The 19,491-nt window shown below is 45.4% G+C and overlaps 1 protein-coding gene across 2 annotated transcripts; it reads left to right on the top strand.

The window, feature by feature from the left end:
- Positions 1-51: 51 nt before the first annotated feature.
- On the top strand, positions 52-11,988 carry LOC139543001 (minor histocompatibility antigen H13-like). 2 transcript variants are annotated; one of them, XM_071349065.1, is made up of 13 exons: positions 84-445; positions 1,433-1,468; positions 2,412-2,510; positions 2,763-2,845; positions 2,956-3,044; positions 3,146-3,231; positions 3,544-3,669; positions 4,004-4,061; positions 5,406-5,489; positions 5,662-5,698; positions 5,860-5,962; positions 6,074-6,159; positions 10,723-11,988. In XM_071349065.1, exons 1-13 carry the CDS (start codon positions 218-220, stop codon positions 10,796-10,798), a joined length of 1,191 nt encoding a protein of 396 aa, XP_071205166.1. In that variant the 5' UTR covers positions 84-217; the 3' UTR covers positions 10,799-11,988. The 2 variants fall into 2 exon arrangements, with proteins under 2 accessions (XP_071205167.1, XP_071205166.1); XM_071349066.1 differs by lacking the exon at positions 1,433-1,468 and having other exon boundaries at positions 52-445.
- The last annotated feature ends 7,503 nt before the right edge of the window (positions 11,989-19,491 follow it).

Genomic DNA, 19,491 nt, shown 5'->3' with positions numbered 1-19,491 from the left:
GATCTGTCTACCCAAACCACCCAGACCACTGGGCGGCAGTAAGTACGGGTTTGAAACAATATTGACAAGTGAGGTAACAAGGAAGAGGCTTGTCAATTGCCAGAGTTGGGAAACGTGGCCTTAGCAAAGGAGAATCCAACATTAGTAGGAACAAGCCGTCTTGATAGCAGGCAAATAGCGTATACGACTCCGTTGGGTTGGTGGACAACTTGAAAACATGGCCGATGTTAATCAAGGATCGGTCTTACCTAGCGAAACTTCACCTCCCGCTCTGGACGGACTGAATGCAACCGACTCAAATGGTACCGACGCTGTCAACGCGACAGTGGCCAAGTTTGTGGCGACACCGGAGGGAACAGCACTGGCATATGGCAGCCTTGTGTTCATGGCCCTGTTGCCCATCTTCTTCGGTGCACTGCGGTCCGTCAGCTGCGGCAAAAGCAAGGTAATGTTAACATGAATGCAATTTTACAAGTAAGTACCTAGGTAGTTTACTCGGCTAGCTAGGTTCCCACTGTTAGCTAACTGTTGGGCCATAAACGGAGGCAATGATCCTCATTCCCCTGTCAGTCTGTCCAGTGCACGCACACGTATCGTGAAACACTAGCCAGCTGTCACTCACATTCCACAATCAGTGTTTGTGTTCCATATCCAGACCAGTATGATGTAGTTAGCCAGCCAGTTATCTAATCATGGCTAGGTAACCACAGTGAATGACTGGCATGCCTTGACTGGGGCTATCAGTGTACCATATGTTCATCTTATTTGCCTGGTAGTTTACTCACCTAGCTAACTAGATTCGTATATTGTTGATAGTAGCCAATATATATATTTTTTAAAATCTTGACATTGAGCTAGTTCGCAAGATGTTTTCGAATCATTTCAGCCAGGAGGGTGTTACTGACAAGTCTTGTAGCAGGTGATTGAGATGTGTACAAGGTTCAGGGCATTTTGTTTTGGCGTGTGTATAATCGGGATAGGTTTAGATAACATGAACTCTGCTAACATTGTTTCAAAGTTCAATTCTAGCTAGGCTTTTAAAAAATTCTCTAAGGCCCCTGTGCTCAATGTATAGTAGGAATATGCTAATCCTAGTTTGATTCTCTTAACTACACGTGTCCTTACTGCCATCACTTCTGGTCTTTCAGTCGGTGGGTGGACGGAAACCGATGATGCACGACCTGGTTGTCTGATGACATGACCGATTAGAGAGGACCGGCTTCTTGAGTGGCGTGAAACTAAACTAGCTACTTTCCTGGTGGTGTGGTTAACTAACTTGCACTCTGCTAAAGAGCGTTTCATGTGTGGTGTTGAATTGTGGTTGGTTGCTGCCTCATCCAGAATCTCGCCTGGCGCTTTTACTATAGATTACTTACTATACCCTTTAAATATACTCCGCTAATGACTTTCTGTGCACTTACTTCGTCCTTAGGTTGCTGGAGAAAATGGTTGCGATTATGAGTACAGAGTGAGTATTAGAACTGATCGATTATGAGTACAGAGTGAGTATTAGAACTGATGATCAGAACAGTCAGATATTTTTATTATTCTGACACATTGTTCGTGGCAATCTGGAAGATGCGTCATGACTGTGTCGCTATGCGTGTATGTTTCCCATCTGTGTGTGTGAAATCATTCTGGTTATTAGGCACCGAGTGTCAAGGTGTGGGCCTCATTGTCCTGCTTTGCCCATAATCAATGAGCATGTGGGTCTGTTTGGTGTACAGGTTAAGGCCCCTGGACCAGAATCCCACTGAACGGGGTGGGTGTACGCTGATAAGGGTCAATGACTGTGCTCAAGAAGAAACTGGCACAGATGGTGATAAGTCAAAGGCCTCTAGTATTTTACTGGAGATGAGGTCTTTAGAGTTGGATGGAATTAATCGCTCGCCCGTTGCAGTCCTGTCTTGTTCCTTGCTGCTCATCGCACCACATTGACCCATTTTTAATTATATTCCCTGTGCAGATTTGCTCATTTCATTCAGTTAGGCCTATCTCTAGTGGGACACGGAACATGTAACCTGCCTGAGTTTGTCAGTCACCTAACTACTTATTTTGTGATGAATTAGTCTGTGATGTGATGAAACAAAGATTGTCTCTTTAAACAATCAATTCTAGTGCTTTCTGTTTTGAAGTGGAACTTTAGCAATGTGATTTTATTTTTTCCGGATTCAAAATGGGGCTCATAGGTGGTAGGCCCTCCTGTTGGCCGCCGCAGAGACACCATTTAGCTGTTTTTATAGCTAAGTTACGGCTTTTCTACACATTGGACATAGTCGACCCCAAGAAAAGTGCCCCCCCCCCCCAAAAAAAAACATTTGCATATTGATTATTTAGTGTGTTTTGAAGGAACTTAGGAAGCGTGCTGCTTATGCTTTTCCACTCACATCAACCCTTGTACCTCTCTCCAGAACTCCTCAGACATGCCAGAGACCATCACAGGCAGAGATGCTGCACGGTTCCCCATCATTGCCAGCTGCACCCTTTTCGGCCTCTATCTCTTCTTCAAAGTGAGCATCATCATCATCATCCTCCTCCCTGCATCACTTGTTTTTGTTCTGAATCATTTCCTGCAGTATTACAATGTAGTAATCTACTGCTATTCACTCCAACAATCTCCCACATAGCGCTGTACCTCTGCTTTACTGTACTCCCTTTTTCCCTTTTACTGTATTCCCTTTTTCAGCTCTCTGATTTTAAAGTGAGCGAGACTAGTGCTGTGTAAGTGGAGTAGTAATAAATTGGTTTTGTTTCAATCATAGGTTTTCTCTCAAGAGTACATCAACTTGCTGCTGTCAATGTATTTCTTTGTCCTGGGGATTTTGGCACTGTCTCATACAATGAGGTGAGAGCTTTGTTTCATCACTTTATTAGCTTCTCCTTTCACTTTATGACATTGGATATAGCCTGAAAGTCTCAACATCATTTGTGCCCCCCCCCCCATCTGTCCATTAGTCCCTTCATGAACAGGATCTTCCCTGCTAACATTCCCATCAAGCAGTACCAGCTGCTCTTCACTCAGGGCTCGGGAGAGACCAAAGAAGGTGAGGCGGAAACGGAATGAGCGCTAGAAGCAGTAATATGGTTAATACACTGTAAAAGCACGTGTGTTTTAATATGTCACTGATTACCCTCCCTCCAACAGAGATTGTCAACTATGAGTTTGACACCAAGGACATGATCTGCCTGGTCATCAGCACTGTGGTTGGGGTGTGGTACATCCTCAAGAAGGTCAGTTAAAATGACAGTATATTAAGGATGTGTGTGTTTTTAGCCTTTTTGAGGGTAATGGTGTAAGCCTATAGTTAGTCCTAGAAAATTCCCTCCAGTTTAATACTCTTGTGGTTGTGTTCATCTGAGTTTGTCTTCGTATATTATTTCTATATGCCATTTAGCAAACTATTGTATCCAAAAGCGACCTAGTCATGTGTGCATACATTTCACATATGGTTCCTAGTCTTCTGTCTGTGTGGGTGTTGTGTATGTTCTTCTTTGAACATGTTCTTTGGTTCTTCTTTGAACATGTTCTTTGGTTCTTCCCAGCACTGGATTGCCAACAACCTCTTTGGCCTGGCGTTCGCCCTGAATGGGGTGGAGCTTCTGCACCTGAACAACATCAGTACTGGCTGCATCCTGCTGGGGGGGCTGTTTGTTTATGATGTCTTCTGGGTAAGTCTACCACATCACCCCAATACTGTACTACCAGGTTATAGCCCTGCGGGGTTTACTACAAAGCAGGATCAATGAGTTATCCAGCTACTTTGATAAACAACTATTGATGTTCAGGTTCATTAAGAAAGCTGAACTTTGGTATGTGTTTTTGGTTGAGTCAATTAGACCATGCCAATTTTCAAGTTTATCTTAAATATCTCGATTGATAGATATCCAAATGTTTAAACAAGGTAGATGGCTAACTCCTTTGTAGTAAACCTCTCGGGCCCTGTCAAAGCGTTAAGCTGGGTGTATTGACTCACTTGAATAAACACAACCGTTATCCCTGTAGGTATTTGGCACCAATGTCATGGTTACTGTGGCCAAGTCGTTCGAGGCACCCATTAAGTGTGAGTAAAGGGACTTTTTTCGTTTTTTTTGTAAAGTCATTGCAGTCAATATTTTATAGACAGTATTTCATGTTTAACTTTAACGGGTGTTATGTAAATTTCTGAAGCCATACACTTCACTTTTAGTTAGACTGCCTGTGAAAAGCTGCATCTATCAAACCAAAGGTGTGGACTAAGTGAAATGCTTACTTGCGGGCCCTTCCCAGCAATGCAGAGAGAAGGGAAGTAACAGAAAAATTTTACGTGTAATAATAGATACACGATGAGTAGCGATAACTTGGCTGTATATATACAAGGGGTACCAGTCCCAAGTTAATGTGCAGGGGTACGAGGTAATCTGTACGTGCGGTCACTGTGGGGATGATGACGTCGACAGACTAAAGAAGCCGGTGACTGATGTGGTAAACTTAATGCCATCGGATGAGTCCTTAGAATAATATTCTAGTCTGTGTTAGGGAAACAGTCCTGTGTCTTTGGAACACTTCCGTATTGGGCGCTTCACTGGTACTTCCTGTTTAAAATGTTGTTTGTATGCAGGAATCAGGAGGATGGAGTTATGATCAGATTAGCCAAATCGAGGGAGAGGGAGAGCTTTGTATGAGTCTCTGTGTGAAGCAAAGGTGATCGAGAGTCATTTTTTGCTGGTAGAATTTAGGTCAGACGGATTTCAGTTGTTTTGCATTAAATTACCGTACTGGCCTCGGAGCACCGCCTCTGGATGAGCGTTTTCTTCTTTGCTTATGGCCTTATTCATCTGGTTGACTGTGCTCTCAGTGACCGCATCTATTTGTGGCGGTTAATAGACGGCTATGAAAATATATAGATAACTCTCTTGGTAAATAGTATGGTCTACAGCTTATCATGAGGTATTCTAACTCGGGACGGCAGAACCTTGAGGCATCCTTAATATTAGCGATTGCGCACCAGCTGTTAACAGACATGCACAGCACCTCTCTTGTGCTTACATCTGCCTTTATATTGCCTTCTTTCTCTTCCGAGTGTCGGGATTAGAGCCTGGTCCGGGGTGAACCGTATGTCCTGTGCCTTCGACTCGTTGAAGTAGAAATCTTCATCCAAATTCAAAGTTGGTGATGTCCAGAAGCTCTTTTTTTGTGAGGCAACACTGGCTGAAACATTAGGTCCAAATAAAGCTAAAATCATCGGGGAAAAACAGACAAATTGGTCAGGAGCATGTAAAACATCTGCTGTACATTCAGCGCCATTTTAATACTCATGCCAGGTACTGTGTGTGTGCTCTATTGGTGTGTGTAATCAGATCACATCTGACGACACAGTGACAGCGATTTCTTCCTCTTTCTCCCCCTTCTCTTCTGTCCATCTCAGTGGTGTTTCCCCAGGACCTGCTGGAGAAGGGTCTGGGCGCCAGTCAATTTGCAATGCTGGGCCTGGGAGATATTGTCATTCCAGGCAAGTAAACATTCTCTTCCCTCAACAGTAGTGTCTAATTTTACATACAAATTGGCTTGTCACATCCACTAGATACTGGTAGTACTTCAGTATTAGATCCACCTCCAGTACACCTTATTTTATTCTGATAGCTCTGACTCTGTTAATGTTAATATAACATGTTATTTTTTAGGTATCTTCATTGCTTTACTTCTCCGCTTTGATGTCAGGTGAGCTCTAACTCTTTTCTATCATGGCCCATATCCTCCCTCTCCCTACCTGTTATGTGTGTAATGTTCTGTCTCTGCTCCCTCCAGTCTGAAGAACATGTCCCATATCCTCCCTCTCCCTACCTGTTATGTGTGTAATGTTCTGTCTCTGCTCCCTCCAGTCTGAAGAAGAACACCAGGACCTACTTCCACACCAGCTTCCTGGCCTACATCTTTGGCCTGGGCCTGACCATCTGGGTCATGCATACCTTCAAACACGCCCAGGTGAGAGGCACTGATTCCCAGGTCACACTAATGACATGCAGGTCAAAGGGTCACCTTTATGTCGACTTGGCTGGTACCAACTGGTTGTCTTGTCTCTCTCTTCCTTCCCAGCCTGCCTTGCTGTACCTGGTCCCAGTCTGTATTGGATTCCCAGTGGTTGTAGCTCTGTTGAAAGGAGAACTGACTGAGATGTTCAGGTAATAGCACCTTCCCTGTTCCCATCCTGGCATTTCTTTAACCAGCCAAGCTCACGCGTCAGCCTCATCACCAGTACTAGTGAACATTTAGCCTGTTTCAAATCAATTCATTCACCATGCAGCACCAGATGGCGCTATTGGTTGCCTGTCTCTTAGCTTGACAAATGATCTGTCCCTCCAAGATCATTTAGCATGGAGACAGAGATACTATCTTCACTCATCATCCAACTGTTCCTCCAGACTCAAAGATCATTTACATGATTACAACAATATATTTTATTTTAAAAATTTTACTGCACACTTATTTTTTCACTTCTTAAAGCTTTTTTTAAAGGCTTGTAAGTAAGCAGTACACTGTAAGGTCTACACCTGTGGTATTTGGCGCATGTGACAAATACAATTTGATTTGATATCATTCTTCCCACCCAGTGCTGCTTGGAATATTGTGTGTTATGTAAATGCTCCTACTGGTTCAGGGCCTTGGCCTGTTAGCCCCTACTCTCATCCCTGTGGCTGTGGAGGGGTGACTGCTGCCTGCTAGCCCCTACTCTCATCCCTGTGGCTGTGGAGGGGTGACTGCTGCCTGCTAGCCCCTACTCTCATCCCTGTGGCTGTGGAGGGGTGACTGCTGCCTGCTAGCCCCTACTCTCAGCCCTGTGGCTGTGGAGGGGTGACTGCTGCCTGCTAGCCCCTACTCTCATCCCTGTGGCGGTGGAGGGGTGACTGCTGCCTGCTAGCCCCTACTCTCATCCCTGTGGCGGTGGAGGGGTGACTGCTGCCTGCTAGCCCCTACTCTCATCCCTGTGGCGGTGGAGGGGTGACTGCTGCCTGCTAGCCCCTACTCTCAGTCCTGTGGCTGTGGAGGGGTGACTGCTGCCTGCTAGCCCCTACTCTCAGCCCTGTGGCTGTGGAGGGGTGACTGCTGCCTGCTAGCCCCTACTCTCAGCCCTGTGGCTGTGGAGGGGTGACTGCTGCCTGCTAGCCCCTACTCTCAGCCCTGTGGCTGTGGAGGGGTGACTGCTGCCTGTTAGCCCCTACTCACAGCCCTGTGGCTGTGGAGGGGTGACTGCTGCCTGCTAGCCCCTATTCTCAGCCCTGTGGCTGTGGAGGGGTGACTGCTGCCTGCTAGCCCCTCTTCAGCCCTGTGGCTGTGGAGGGGTGACTGCTGCCTGCTAGCCCCTCTTCAGCCCTGTGGCTGTGGAGGGGTGACTGCTGCCTTTTAGCCAAAATAATAGTGCTTAGACACTCAGCTGGGGCAACCACCTGTGCTGGGACTGGGCTGGTGTAGGAGAAGAAACATTCCCCAAACCTCTCCTGGTTGATGTGTCCTTGCTTGATAATCACCATGGTAACATGTGACCTTGGGGTGGCACAATATGTGGAGAGAGGCATAGAGACCTGGGTGTCAAAGGTGACAGTGCCATGGCTTCGTACCAACTGACAACCTGCCTTGTCTGTGTACTTTTGACTGGTTCCTGTCTCTCACTGCTTGTGTCTCGGACTAGACAAACTTTTTATATTCACTCATTCTCTGTTTACTTCTCCTCTGTGTTCAGTCTGACTGGGCAGAGCACCCACCACCTCTCTCCCAGGCAGGTACTCCCCACATCTCCCTTCCCCACTCTCCTGTCCTGCCACCCCTGTCATCAACCCTGGCTTTCAGTCTCCCTCTGTCTACTGCTCTGCTTCTAACCTGAGCTCTGTGGACCCCTGGCGTTGGCAGATGCAATCCCTCTCCTTTGAAAGAAATGTTAATGTCAGGCTTTCACTGAGAAGGGTTCCCCCTTTTAGTTAACCAGGTCCTGTCTGGTCCAGACGTTTAAACCCAACCCTTTTAGTTAACCAGGCCCTGTCTCGTCCAGACGTTTAAACCCAACCCTTTTAGTTAACCAGGCCCTGTCTCGTCCAGACATTTAAACCCAACCCTTTTAGTTAACCAGGCCCTGTCTGGTCCAGACGTTTAAACCCTTTTAGTTAACCAGGTCCTGCCTGGTCCAGACGTTTAAATCCAACCCTTTTAGTTAACCAGGTCCTGTCTGGTCCAGACGTTTAAACCCAACCCTTTTAGTTAACCAGGTCCTGTCTCGTCCAGACATTTAAACCCAACCCTTTTAGTTAACCAGGTCCTGTCTCGTCCAGACATTTAAACCCAACCCTTTTAGTTAACCAGGTCCTGTCTGGTCCAGACGTTTATACCCAACCCTTTTAGTTAACCAAGCCCTGTCTCGTCCAGACATTTAAACCCAACCCTTTTAGTTAACCAGGCCCTGTCTGGTCCAGACATTTAAACCCAACCCTTTTAGTTAACCAGGTCCTGTCTCGTCCAGACATTTAAACCCTTTTAGTTAACCAGGCCCTGTCTCGTCCAGACATTTAAACCCTTTTAGTTAACCAGGTCCTGTCTGGTCCAGACGTTTAAACCCAACCCTTTTAGTTAACCAGGCCCTGTCTCGTCCAGACATTTAAACCCAACCCTTTTAGTTAACCAGGCCCTGTCTCGTCCAGACATTTAAACCCAACCCTTTTAGTTAACCAGGCCCTGTCTGGTCCAGACGTTTAAACCCTTTTAGTTAACCAGGTCCTGCCTGGTCCAGACGTTTAAATCCAACCCTTTTAGTTAACCAGGTCCTGTCTGGTCCAGACGTTTAAACCCAACCCTTTTAGTTAACCAGGTCCTGTCTCGTCCAGACATTTAAACCCAACCCTTTTAGTTAACCAGGTCCTGTCTCGTCCAGACATTTAAACCCAACCCTTTTAGTTAACCAGGTCCTGTCTGGTCCAGACGTTTATACCCAACCCTTTTAGTTAACCAGGCCCTGTCTCGTCCAGACATTTAAACCCAACCCTTTTAGTTAACCAGGCCCTGTCTGGTCCAGACATTTAAACCCAACCCTTTTAGTTAACCAGGTCCTGTCTCGTCCAGACATTTAAACCCTTTTAGTTAACCAGGCCCTGTCTCGTCCAGACATTTAAACCCTTTTAGTTAACCAGGCCCTGTCTCGTCCAGACATTTAAACCCTTTTAGTTAACCAGGCCCTGTCTCGTCCAGACATTTAAACCCTTTTAGTTAACCAGGCCCTGTCTCGTCCAGACATTTAAACCCTTTTAGTTAACCAGGCCCTGTCTGGTCCAGACATTTAAACCCAACCCTTTTAGTTAACCAGGCCCTGTCTGGTCCAGACATTTAAACCCAACCCTTTTAGTTAACCAGGCCCTGTCTGGTCCAGACATTTAAACCCAACCCTTTTAGTGAACCAGGCCCTGTCTCGTCCAGACATTTAAACCCAACCCTTTTAGTGAACCAGGCCCTGTCTCGTCCAGACATTTAAACCCAACCCTTTTAGTTAACCAGGCCCTGTCTGGTCCAGACATTTAAACCCAACCCTTTTAGTGAACCAGGCCCTGTCTGGTCCAGACATTTAAACCCAACCCTTTTAGTGAACCAGGCCCTGTCTCGTCCAGACATTTAAACCCAACCCTTTTAGTTAACCAGGCCCTGTCTGGTCCAGACATTTAAACCCAACCCTTTTAGTTAACCAGGCCCTGTCTGGTCCAGACATTTAAACCCAACCCTTTTAGTTAACCAGGCCCTGTCTGGTCCAGACATTTAAACCCAACCCTTTTAGTTAACCAGGCCCTGTCTCGTCCAGACATTTAAACCCAACCCTTTTAGTTAACCAGGCCCTGTCTGGTCCAGCCATTTAAACCCAACCCTTTTAGTTAACCAAGTCCTGTCTGGTCCAGACGTTTAAACCCAACCCTTTTTAGTTAACCAGGCCCTGTCTGGTCCAGACATTTAAACCCTTTTAGTTAACCAGGTCCTGTCTGGTCCAGACGTTTAAACCCAACCCTTTTAGTTAACCAGGTCCTGTCTGGTCCAGACGTTTAAACCCAACCCTTTTAGTTAACCAGGTCCTGTCTGGTCTAGACATTTAAACCCAACCCTTTTAGTTAACCAGGTCCTGTCTGGTCCAGACGTTTAAACCCAACCCTTTTAGTTAACCAGGTCCTGTCTGGTCCAGACGTTTAAACCCAACCCTTTTAGTTAACCAGGTCCTGTCTGGTCCAGACATTTAAACCCAACCCTTTTAGTTAACCAGGTCCTGTCTGGTCCAGACGTTTAAACCCAACCCTTTTAGTTAACCAGGTCCTGTCTGGTCCAGACATTTAAACCCAACCCTTTTAGTTAACCAGGTCCTGTCTGGTCCAGACGTTTAAACCCAACCCTTTTAGTTAACCAGGTCCTGTCTGGTCCAGACGTTTAAACTCAACCCTTTTTATCGTCTCAAGTATTGTGCGTTTCTTTGGTTGAGTCTGATTCAGATACCCCTTAAGTCATCTCAAGGGCTGCCGCTAAGACGTGTCTTATCTATTTGTCGGAGTCCCGGGCCAGCATTGGAATCATCACTCCTCTCCCATTGGTTGTTTTTTGGTATCAGCACGTAGCATGTTAATTTGGAATAAATTGTGCCGTGCATTGTGCCTTAGTGAAATCAACGTTTTGTTCATCCTGTCTTTCCTGGTCTCTGTAAAAACATGTTTTATTTTCTGCCCCTCTGACAGGTATGAGGAAGTGTCTGCGGAAGATGCTGCTGCTGCTAAAGAAGAGACTACACAGGTTGAGAAAAAAGACAAATGACGACAAAGGTCCTACAAGGTCGTCCATCACTCTCTGGCACCACGTTCACAGCAGCCCTCTCTATACACATCCTAGAAGGGTGTTCATGTTTCCCAGGAGTTGTGTGCTGTACATGGAAGTGGATGATTTGTATTAAATATCTGTTATAACATTGGGAAATGTTGTAGTTTAAGTGGTTTGTAAAACAGCTTTTTGGTGCCTATGTTTTCCTTGTTTTGTATTCCTTTCCCTTTTGCATTCTCATATGATATTTCTTGTTTCTATTTCATTTGATTCGCCAGTATTTTAAACTCATATGCTTTACTATTTTCTTTTTGGGTGAATCTGAGACCACAGGAAGCTGAACATTTTAGAAATTGCTCTCGGAGTCTCAGATAACGGGTGTCAAGTTTGATGGTTTAGTTTGTTTTCTGTCCAGTCTTGGTTTGCTATAGGAATCCCTTCCTCATCGAGAATGAAACATCATTGGACGATGTGAAGGAGGCTGGAGATGAGTCTACGATTGTCATACACATGCTTTAGAAGGAACTTCACCTTTGCTATTGTCCTCTGGCCTGGAAGTAGGCCTAAATACCTACCATTCTCAAGGTATAATTGTGCCAATTTGGTAGTGCATGTAATTACATGCCGCCTGACTTGTTGACCAGTGTAACGGTAATAATAGCTTAGAATTCAGATCAGCTTATTTAAGGAAGTAACTAAACTTGTGCAATCATGATATCACATTTTGATATTTGTATGGACATTTGCTATGACACAATGAGATTTCTGAGAGTCATACTCCGCCATACTCAGTCATATCCAATCAGATGAGTCTGTTGTATGGAAATAATGTATTAGTATAGGAGTGGGTTATGTCCTGTGCAGTGACTGAGAGGTACCTGCAGATGGAGACCGTGTCGACAGAACCATATCTCCTCGGAGAGAGGAGACCCAGGGGATCAAATGATTCCTCTTGCTTTAGGTTGGGATTGTTTTGCTTTGATTATGTATAAGTTCTGTCCTTTTGCAGAATGGAGCAGTGTGTTTCAGGCCCAGATAGAAGGGGGGGGGGGGGGGGCTTTTTCATGTTAGGGATTAAAGATTGAGCAATTCTGTAGTAATGTGTTTAGGTGAAGATCATGCTCTGCCTGGTGAAGTTCAGTAACCCTGCTATCATTTCCAATAAATATACAATTTTTTTCCTCCTATTCTACTTGTGTAATTCAAAGTTTATTATGAGCCTTTGTTTATGAGCTGATATCTATTTTTATTTTCAATAAATGTTGGTGTATATCACCGTAGAGAAGCATAACCAATGTGTAGGTCTTTAGTTTTGTACTGAAGTAGACACCCACACATGGGTTTTTCTGGTTATTTAGAATAAATTCTACAGTTAAGTGCATTCTGGGCTGTAGGAGGGATAGCGCGGAGAGCACATCTGATGGACGACTCGAGGAAGGAGTTTAGGATGATGTTACAGTGCAGAAAGTATGTAGACCCCTTGACTTTTTTTACATTTTAGGTTACAGACTTATTAAAAAAAAAAAAAAAAATCTACATAATGCCCCATAATGACGACGTAAAAAGTTATTTTTTTAAAGAAATGTTTGCTAATTTTATAAATAACTGATGTCACATTTACATAAGTATTCAGACCCTTTACTCAGTACTTTGTTGAAGGACCTTTGGCAGTGGTTGCAGCATCGAGTCTTGGGTTTCACGCTACAAGCTTGGCACACCTGTATTTGGAGAGTTTCTCCCTTCTCTGCAGATCCTCAAGTTCTATCAGGTCGGATGGGGAGCGTTGCTGCACAGCTATTTTCAGGTCTCTCGAGATGTTTGATCGGGTTCAAGTCCGGGCTCTGGGTGGGCCACTCAAGGACAGAGACTTGTCTGAAGCTATTCCTGCGTTGTCTTGGAAGGTGAACCTTTGCCTCCGTCTGAGTTCTTGAGCACTCCAGAGCAGGTTTTCATCAAGGATCTCTGTACTTTGCTCTGTTCATCTTTGCCTCAATCCTGACTAGTCTCCCATTCCCTACCGCTGAAAAATATCCCCACAGCATGATGCTGTCACCACCATGCTTCACTGTAGGGATGGTGCCAGGTTTCCTCCAGATGTGATGCTTGGCATTCAGGCCAAATAGTTCAATCTGGGTTTCATCAGACCAGAGAATCTTGTTTCTTATGGTCAGAGTCCTCTAGGTGCCTTTTGGCAAACTCCAAGTGGGCTGTTGTGCTTTTTACTGAGGTGTGGCTTCTGTCTGGCCACTCTACCATAAAGGCCTGATTGGTGGAGTGCTGCAGAGATAGTTGTCCTTCTGGAAGGTTCTCCCATCTCTCCACAGAGTAGCTCTGTGTGACCATCGGGTTCTTTGTGACCTCCCTGACTATGGCCCCGATTGCTGTTTGGCTGGGCCGCCAGCTCTAGGAAGAGTCTTGGTGGCTCCAAACTTCTTCCATTTAAGCATGATGGAAGCCACTGTTTTTGGGGACCTTCAATGCAGCAGAAAATGTTTTGGTACCCTTCCCCAGATCTGTGCCTCGACACAATCCTGTCTCGAAGCTCTACGGACAATTCCTTTGACCTCATGGCTTGGTTTTTACTCTGACATGCACGGTCAACTGTGGGACCTTTATATAGACAGGTGTGTGCCGTTCCAAATCATGTACAATCATGTTGTTGAAACATCTCAAGGCTGATCAATGAAAACAGGATGCACCTGAGTTTGAGTTTTTATTTTTACAGGGACAGTGCACATTAATCAACGTTTAAGTAAAGTGATGGTTTTAGCCAGCCAGCCGACTAATTTTCAACCGCAGTCCCTGGGCAGGTTATTAAAAACAATTACAATAACAATACACACGATCATTGAGCAGTGAGCACACGCAGAGCAACATAGGACAAGCAAGATGTAGCATACAGACAGAGCAACATAGCACAAAAAGCAACAAGACAAAATCCATAAAAGCAAGAGTGTTTCCACACCTCATGAGCTACAGACAACATGGAAAGCGGCAATACACAACTAGGGATTATGTTCACATCTGATTGACCTTTAGCCATGTCTTCATGTTTTTTGTGAAGGTGTGATAGGTGGTGCAGTTATGTGTGTCTGATGGCAGTGTATTCCAGACATGGGAAGCTCTCACAGAAAGCAGATTGACTTAAGGTGCTTTTCCTTAAGGGAACTATACAGTCACCTCTCATGGCAGACCTTGTGGATCTGCTGCCATATGTTTGGGTTTTCTGTTTAACAAAAGTACTGAGTGGAAGGGGAGGAGACTGGCCATTTAGGATCTTGAATACAAGACATGCGTCGGTGTATTGCACAAGATTTTTCCAACTCAGGAGCTCATTCTTTCTGAGGATGTAACAGTGATGATGGCTATTGGGCTTCCTATCAGGCAGTTTGTAGACCGACTGAATGGGTTTTAATGTTGTACAGCAAGCTTGAGCCCAACTTATCAAGCAGTATGTTAAGCACCTGAGCTCAATTTTGAGTCTCATAGAAAAGGTTCTGAATACTTACGTAAAAAAAGGTGTTTTTGTTTTTAATGTACATTTGCTAAAATGTCAGAAGCTGTTTTCACTTTGTCATGGGGTTTTGTGTGTAGATTGATGAGGACCTCAAATTTAGAAAGAAGGGTTTAACTTAACAAAATGTGGAAAAAGTCAAGGGGTCTGAATACTTTCCAAAGGCGCTGTAGTGTTGCTTATAAATAAAAAAAACTCCACCTGCAGCTATGCTTGCAAGCTCCTCAGTCTGTTCATTACACCGCTGGATGAGGGGATTCCTGATGGGCTGACCCCTGGTGGTGAGAGTAGGCAACAACACCTCCACCACGCTGACCCCTCCATCCCACATGGATGTGTGCTTAGCACCCTCCTGTACTCCCTGTTTGACAACACGACGGTCAAGGACACAACGGATTTTTTACTTTATGGCTCGGGGATTCAAAACCACCATCCTTTTGGTTACTGGCACCATGCCTGCCGCCCAGACAAACTGATAAACAGACATGCAGACAGACAAACAAGCTTAGAGAGAATTTATGAAACCACACATATCTGGTGTCTTGGATAGTGAGGAGGTGTGAATGAATTACTGTGATGCCCCTCCTAAAGCAAAGTGTTAAAGGATAAGTTGTCTCAAGGGTTTTAGGAATTTATGAGTGGTTGTAGATTGAAAAGATGCCACAAGGGGGTGTAGTGGTTCACTCTACAACTGAGCCGTGCGATAAGAGTACAGAAGAGGAGGCAGAGGAGGAAATGTCTCTGCAGGAGCTCCAGATTCATCCTTCTGTTTCATTGTGTTAGTCACACCCCCATCCTCTAGATAGATTCATTACACTGTTAACATTTGAGAGAAACTCTAGGAATGTTGCCCAGGACTCCTAATAGTTCAGATTAGAAGGAAACTAATATGAAGTTGTTGTGTAATCGGTCTTTGTGACTCTTGTCAAATCAGTTGACTGCAGCTAGTTCTGCTGTTACTAAGGGTGATAACGATAACTATTGTGTGTTCTGTTTATTGTCTATATTCTTTGTTGATTCTATTGACTGTAGCAGCACCATTTCGCCAAATCTAATTCTGGGTATATGTAAATGTCCTTGTTGACTAAAGATGATTCTGATTATACAGTCAAACACCCCCTTCCAGTCAATCTGGTGGTGAGTGGCTACTGAGAGAGAAGAGAAGTCTTGAGGTAAAGACCTATTGTCTGCCGTCCAGCCATTTGAGAGAGAAGAGAAGAGGCTGAGGTAAAGACCTATTGTCTGCCGTCCAGCTGTTTGAGAGAAAAGAGAAGAGTCTGGAGGTAAAGACCTATTGTCTGCCGTCCAGCTGTTTGAGAGAGCAGAGAAGAGTCTGAGGTAATGACCTATTGTCTGCCGTCCAGCTGTTTGAGAGAGCAGAGAAGAGTCTGAGGTAAAGACCTATTGTCTGCCGTCCAGCTGTTTGAGAGAGCAGAGAAGAGTCTGGAGGTAAAGACCTATTGTCTGCCGTCCAGCTGTTTGAGAGAGCAGAGAAGAGTCTGAGGTAATGACCTATTGTCTGCCGTCCAGCTGTTTGAGAGAGAAGAGAAGAGTCTGAGGTAAAGACCTATTGTCTGCCGTCCAACCGTTTGAGAGAGAAGAGAAGAGTGGAGGTAAAGACCTATTGTCTGCCGTCCAGCTGTTTGAGAGAGAAGAGAAGAGTCTGAGGTAAAGACCTATTGTCTGCCGTCCAGCTGTTTGAGAGAGAAGAGAAGAGTCTGAGGTAATGACCTATTGTCTGCCGTCCAGCTGTTTGAGAGAGAAGAGAAGAGTCTGAGGTAATGACCTATTGTCTGCCGTCCAGCTGTTTGAGAGAGAAGAGAAGAGTCTGAGGTAATGACCTATTGTCTGCCGTCCAGCTGTTTGAGAGAGAAGAGAAGAGTCTGAGGTAATGACCTATTGTCTGCCGTCCAGCTGTTTGAGAGAGAAGAGAAGAGTCTGAGGTAATGACCTATTGTCTGCTGTCCAGCCGCTAATAAAACATGCCAGCTACATCTGGAATTGATCACGTCAGTGTCTGTGAGGGGGAAGTACATTATGAATCACAGTGATCTCTGTGGACAGACAGGAAGCTGAAGATTTTACCTGTAGATAGGAAATGAGGATGTATTATCATCATTGAGGACATAATACATACTTGATACCCTCTTTACCACACCTCAGGCTTGAGATGTACATTATATAGGCTAGTCTCACTGATAGAGGAGTAAAAAGGTATTATCAGACTTGCCCATGCTGATTTATTGTGGAAAATGTACTTTAAGATGAATGCACCATCTCTAAGTTGTTCTGGATAAGACCATCTGCTAAATGATTCAAATGTCAAATTGTATTCCTTCAGTTAATATCTGACGTGTATGTATGTATGTGGGTGGGGGGGTTGGGTGGGTGGACTTCCTCTGGTGGTCACGGGTCTCTGCCCCGCTGTGTTTGCTGAGTCCCGAGATGCAAACCAGTTCCCAGCATTCACTCTGCACCAAGTCCCAGTGTCATGACAACAGGCAAACCATGTCCCCGGGCCTGTGTGGTGAGACTGAAGCCACTACAGAGAGGCCTGAACGTTGTGGCCGGGGAAACATGATCTAAGAACACACACCTACACACACACACACACTTAGAGAGGAATACAACACGAGACAGCTGTTATGACTATGGTGCTGTAGTAAGACCGCAGCAACAACGCACTACACCGCGTGTGTGTGTGGAGGGGTCAGGGGTCAGGTTTCAAAGCTAGAACTTTCTTCCTTTTCGCTGTCTGTTGCTGTATCTTCTCCTCTGTAGTGGAGCTGCTCTATGTTCCAGTCTGTCTTTGTGCTGAGACCCCCACTCCCGATGCAGGTGTGCTTCTGATGGGGCCCACTGGGAGGGAGAGGGACCCTACCCTCTGGCCGTGTCATGCCCCCTAAAAAAAATTGCATGTATTAGCCCCAGCGCGTCGTCAGGGTGTTGCCTAGTGACTTGGTCTCTCTCTCTCTCTTGGTAACCTCATTTTGATCTATTCTGATCCCTCACCACCCCCACCGGCCCACCCTCAACCCCCTGCCCCTAGCTGACCACTGAGAGTAGGGGGGGTCATAGGTCACACAGGGGAGGTCTATTAACCAGTCAAGTGGTAAAGCCATAGTCAATATTCATGCCGCACTGTTCTATTTTTGGTCAACATTTTAATTTACAGTTACTGGCTATGTTCAACAGTTCAACAGTCATCCTTTGCAGAAAAATAATAATTGGTGTTTTTAAACTCTTGATTTTTTATTTTATTTATTTATTTTTTTATTTTACCTTTATTTAACTAGGCAAGTCAGTTAAGAACAAATTCTTATTTTCAATGACGGCCTAGGAACAGTGAGTTAACTGCCTGTTCAGGGGCAGAACGACAGATTTGTACCTTGTCAGCTCGGGGATTTGAACTTGCAACCTTTCGGTTACTAGTCCAACGCTCTAACCACTAGGCTACCCTGCCGCCCCATTTATAGTTCTACAGCTGGTGGGTTCACTAAGAAAAAAGAACAAACTTATACAATTCTTTTGAACAGTGTGTGCTTAGTTTTCCCAGCTGGTGGATTGGAGTGAGCCTTGTATGATTGATAAGGAAAAACAAAACGTCAGATCCACCTCTCTCTGATGACTTATGTATGCACAGAGCAGCTTGACATTGCCATTAGCATGTCATATTTACGTCATCTTTACAACCACTTTATTATCATTATCAAAACCAGCTGCTACTGAAACGTGTGTGTGGGGAAGACATTTTGAACTTACATCAGTGTCAAGATCCTCCAGATAGCACCATGTCACGTTGCTCACTCTTCAGGACTGGTGGCTAACGACAGTGACAGATACAGGGTCCATGTGTCAGCTGACATCCTCCCAGACATGGCCTAATGCAGTCTCCTGGCTTGGAGCAGACCAGCCCCAGATTCAGGCCTGGAAACTAATCTCCTGTCTGTGTGACGGATCACAGTGTTCCTCCAACAAGTTGGAGGAGGAGGTTCAACCAGGCCAGAACAGGTCAGGCCAGAACAGGCTCATGGCCAGAACAGGCTCATGGTCAGAACAGGCTCATGGCCAGAACAGGTCAGGCCAGAACAGGTCAGGCCAGAACAGGCTCATGGCCAGAACAGGCTCATGGCCAGAACAGGCTCATGGCCAGAACAGGCTCATGGCCAGAACAGGTCAGGCCAGAACAGGTCAGGCCAGAACAGGCTCATGGCCAGAACAGGTCAGGCTAGAACAGGTCAGGCCAGAACAGGTCAGGCCAGAACAGGTCAGGCCAGAACAGGTCAGGCCAGAACAGGTCAGGCCAGAACAGGCTCATGGCCAGAACAGGTCAGGCCAGAACAGGCTCATGGCCAGAACAGGTCAGGCCAGAACAGGCTCATGGCCAGAACAGGTCAGGCCAGAACAGGCTCATGGCCAGAACAGGTCAGGCCAGAACAGGCTCATGGCCAGAACAGGCTCATGGCCAGAACAGGCTCATGGCCAGAACAGGTCAGGCCAGAACAGGCTCATGGCCAGAACAGGCTCATGGCCAGAACAGGCTCATGGCCAGAACAGGTCAGGCCAGAACAGGCTCATGGCCCACTGCTGGGTCACATCATGGCTTCCTGTGGAATCTCCTCCAGCCAGGAGAGAGAGATACACGTTACCCTGTTAATCAGTTTGAAATGGAGGGAGAGAGATACACGTTACCCTGTTAATCAGTTTGAAATGGAGAGATGAGGGAGAGAGATACACGTTACCCTGTTAATCAGTTTGAAATGGAGAGATGAGAGATACAGTGAGGGAAAAAAGTATTTGATCCCCTGCTGATTTTGTACGTTTGCCCACTGACAAAGAAATGATCAGTCTATAATTTTAATGGTAGGTTTATTTGAACAGTGAGAGACAGAATAACAACAAAAAAATCCAGAAAAACGCATGTCAAAAACGTTATAAATTGATTTGCATTTTAATGAGGGAAATAAGTATTTGACCCCCTCTCAATCAGAAAGATTTCTGGCTCCCAGGTGTCTTTCATACAGGTAACGAGCTGAGATTAGGAGCACACTCTTAAAGGGAGTGCTCCTAATCTCAGTTTCTTACCTGTATAAAAGACACCTGTCCACAGAAGCAATCAATCAATCAGATTCCAAACTCTCCACCATGGCCAAGACCAAAGAGCTCTCCAAGGATG

Source organism: Salvelinus alpinus, chromosome 17 (genome assembly GCF_045679555.1).
Source record: "Salvelinus alpinus chromosome 17, SLU_Salpinus.1, whole genome shotgun sequence".
Classification (NCBI taxonomy): domain Eukaryota; kingdom Metazoa; phylum Chordata; class Actinopteri; order Salmoniformes; family Salmonidae; genus Salvelinus; species Salvelinus alpinus.
The sequence above is the reverse complement of the archived record's forward strand: the minus strand, read 5'-3'. Positions and strand labels throughout refer to the sequence as shown.